Source organism: Spermophilus citellus (assembly GCF_964194105.1).
Source record: "Spermophilus citellus genome assembly, chromosome: 15".
NCBI classification, from domain to species: Eukaryota; Metazoa; Chordata; class Mammalia; order Rodentia; family Sciuridae; genus Spermophilus; species Spermophilus citellus.
In genome coordinates, this window is record NC_138195.1 from 35,624,535 (window position 1) to 35,628,401 (window position 3,867).

General features: G+C 39.5%; 1 protein-coding gene across 1 annotated transcript; it reads left to right on the forward strand.

Moving 5' to 3' along the window:
* Positions 1–821: 821 nt before the first annotated feature.
* Positions 822–2,910, forward strand: LOC308634387 (melanoma inhibitory activity protein 2-like; the record flags this gene model as incomplete). Its single annotated transcript, XM_081268225.1, is given in 2 exon segments — positions 822–2,747; positions 2,749–2,910. Coding segments are annotated over 2 exon segments (2,088 nt in total).
* Between the last annotated feature and the right edge of the window lie 957 nt (positions 2,911–3,867).

The window sequence follows — 3,867 nt, forward strand, 5'->3', positions numbered from 1 at the left end:
TAAAAAATTAAAAAGAAAAAAGAAAGAAAGAAAGTAGTGTATCATGAGAGTTTTTTCTGTTAGAAATAATTCAAATGACCATCCTAGAAAGAGTCAGCAGGTCTGGGGAGGTAGCTCAGTGGTAGTGAGCTGGCCAAGCATGCAGAAGGCCTTGGAATTTAAAGCCCAATACTGCAAGAAAAGAAAAGGGAGGGAAGGGAGAAAAAAGAAGGGAGGGAGGGAGGAAGGGAGGAAGGATGAAAGGAAGAAAACAAGGAAAAAATGAAGAAAGGGAGGGAGGAAGGAAGGAAGGAAGGAAGAAAAAAGGGAGAGGACAAAAGCAGGGAAAGGAATGGGTCATTAAAACAAAAGGGCAAGCAGTACACATATAAGAATATGACCTAAAATCTGTTGAGACAGTTTAGAAAGCTTTAGAATTTGCATGACATCAAACTGAGTGGTATTATGACTGTATAGAAATTTCATAAGAAGCTCCATCTTGGCCTAGCCTAAACCAAACTCAGGGGTGAGTGGCATGGAGAGGACTCCTCTCTGGCTGGAGTGGAAGGGACCTGAACCCCTGGCACTTCAGGATGCACTGGGTAGGGAAAGAAGGGGCCAAGACACCCCTGATGGGCACTTGAGCACCACAAGGCTCCTGGGAGTCCTTCACCCCGGCTCCCCACATCACAACCCCCCCCCCCCTTGCAGGGGTTCTCAGTGGTCTGCTCCGTTGCCTGGTGCAGGTTGGAATTCCTGAGCAAACACCTGAGTCTCCACAGCCATATTAGAGGGTGGTCCTGGAAGAAGTAGGAAGGGTTGTGGCAGCATTGTCTGAAGACATGAAACCAGGCCCTAATCCTTATGGCGTTCCTTGGGATTTGGTGATGTGTAGAGCTATTGGATGTTTTTCTCTTCTCTTGTTTTTGTTAAGAAGTTTTCAGTGTGTTAAAAGCAGGCTTTATGTGGGAAGAGAAAAACAGCTGGCTCTAAAACTTTCTAGAAGAATTGAAGAAAAATGTGAACTACTTGAAAAAGTGAGCCTTATTCAAAAAGAGCATGAAGGCATAGAGTCAACTTTAAAGGGTGGCAGTTTTGAGAAGGGTCCAAGAGAAGCCCCAAATTTAAAGGCAACCTATGAAAAGCTGCATAGGTCCAAACCTAGCCATGGGGATGAAAGACTCTTTCTAGAAAAAGAGCTAGAAGAGCAAAAGGCCAAACATTGTAAACAGGATGAAATCATGGCAGATATATCGAGAAGGATAAAGTCCCTCGAAGGTGAATTAGGATCCCTGGGATCACAAATAACTGAAAGTAAAACAAACCTGAGACTGCTTCAAATGAGTGAGGAAGGACTTCACCTGGCAATGAAAGAAGCTTTGGATGTAAGTTCCCAGCTTCGGCAATGTCAGAAACCAATCATAAAAGGAGAAGCTGATGCATGGAGGGAACAAGGATGTGTCCAATGTAAAGAGAGCACCACATTGGAAGACTCTCAAGTCCATGCAGGAAAAGTTCAAAGTGATAAAGAAAATCACGAGGAGTCTCTGACTGAAGGCTTGCTGAAGATGAAAGATAGGTCTTCTCCAAGCGCGGGAGCCCAAACAGATGTTGGCAACTTGGAATGGGGAATGAGGAGTGAATCAAGAATTGGTGCTCACTTGGATGATGAGCCAAAAGGAGCTTTAAAGAAACTGATTGATGGTGCTAAGCTAAAGGCCTCCTTAGAAAACTTAGAAGGACAAAGATATCAAACTTGTGCTTTCTTATCTGAAGTAGAGAAAACAAAGGAAGACCTTAGAGAACAGATTAGAAGTCTGAAGACTGAACAGGCAACCTTACTGTCAGAGAATACACGGCTTGAAGGTGAGAATGAGAACCTTCAGCAGAAATTTAAAGTCATAATGGAACACTATCAAGAAAATATGATGAAACTCTATGGGAAACTCAGAGTAGAGGAAAATTACCGGGTGGAGCAAGAGAAGAAACTTTCCAAGGTCAAAGAAGAGATGGGCCATATGAAGAAAGAGCTGGAGACCTACAGAAAACGAGCCAAATATCTTGAAGAAGAATTGGAGAGAACCATTCAGTCCTGTCAGGAGAAGATTATTTACTCTGAGAAAAAAGCACATGAGAGTGAATTGGCGGCTTGGATTGCTGAAAGAAACCTCCATTATTTCATGAAACAAAAGGCTCGCAATGGACAAAAGTTAACTGAAAGGGAGCTTCAATTTGAACTTGTAGAGAAAGATCCCTGTGCACTTGGTGTTTCAAAGGCAGCATTGGGCAGAAAGAATTCCCCCAATGGTCCCTCATCATTGGGTCCTCCTTGGCAAGGTGGATGTTATTCGAATTATGGTAGACCATCGCGACCAGCAGAACTCAGAAGTTCTAATATGCCTTCTTTGGATAAAGAGGATTGGCCTATGTCTTCAGAAAGTCAATCCAGTAGAAAGGAGACCAAATTTGATCCTGGTGATACCAATGTGCCTGATTCATCTCTCTCTGCTGAAAACCAAGCAACTGGCTCTGGCTCATTGTTGGCACCTTTCCCTCCAGTCAGAGGTGAATTGTTTCCTGTGGACCCAAGGAGTCAGTTCACGAGAAGAGGACCATTTTTCCCTCTGCCTCCTCCAGGAAACAGGTATGGAGCACCTCAAGATTATTTTCCACCAGGCCCACCACCCCCTCCATTTTTTCCAATGCCAGATGTCTATGCATGGAAGTGTTTTTCTCAAGACCTTCCCCCAAGAGCTGGATTTCCTCCACCCACCCCCGCATTCTGAAAGGAGAAGTGAGTTCCCTTCAGGATTCATTCCATCTTCAAATGAGCCTGCTACTGAACATCCAGAACCACAACAAATTCCTACTGGTATTTTGGGGCCAATCCCTAGAGAAAGTATAGGTTTAATTTTGGGGCCATCATGGTGATACCTGGAGTAGTAGATTCTTATTTTGAAGGAGAACTAAATGTTACTGTAAAGTCAAATTTTGCCCTTCGGTTTACTCCAAAAAATACAATTACTCAATTACTTTTATTATCCTGTAATTTGGATGGACATCCACAATTAATTTTGGTTTCCAACCTCCCAAAAAAAAAAAAAAAAAAGAATTCTATATTTTGCTATGAATTCTTCATTTTCCAATTTTTCTATTGATTTTTTAAAAATTTTCCTCATATTTTATTATATTTAATAAATTAGAAAAATTAGTCTATGATATGTAAATACTTTTTCTCAGATTTCCATTGGAACTTATTTGTGGTTTTTCTTGCAGATTTAAACATTAATTTCAATAAATATATTGATATAGTTTTTATGATTTGTAGATTTTGTGTCTCAACTAGCAAGGCTTTCCTATACAGGTGTGTGTGTGTGTGTGTGTGTGTGTGTCTATTTTTTTCCAGCCCTTCTCTGATTTCTTTATCTTCTTCTATATAATTGTTTAATTCTTACTGAAGAATTCACCCTACTGATAAGCAATACTATTTTTACCATATCCTAAATATATATTTGTGTATTTGCATCTATTTATGGGCTATACTTTATTAATTTATCTGTATTTAGCATCAAGTACCACATCGTTTTAATTTATGTTTATAATTTACTATGCCATAGGACTAAGCCTAACTCATTGCTCTTCTATTTTATAATTTTTCTTGACCATTGTTGCTTCCAGTTTTTTTTCATAAAATTATCAGCAGCTTATCTTGTTCAAGGAAAACATTTTACAGATATTTGATTATAATTATATTAATTTATATATTAATTAAGAAAATTAATATATTTATGGTGATCTTTGTAGAAACAAGACATGGTTTCAATTGTGCAAGTCATATTTCCATCTTTCATAATGTTTAAAATGCTCTTCACACAAATCTTGTACATT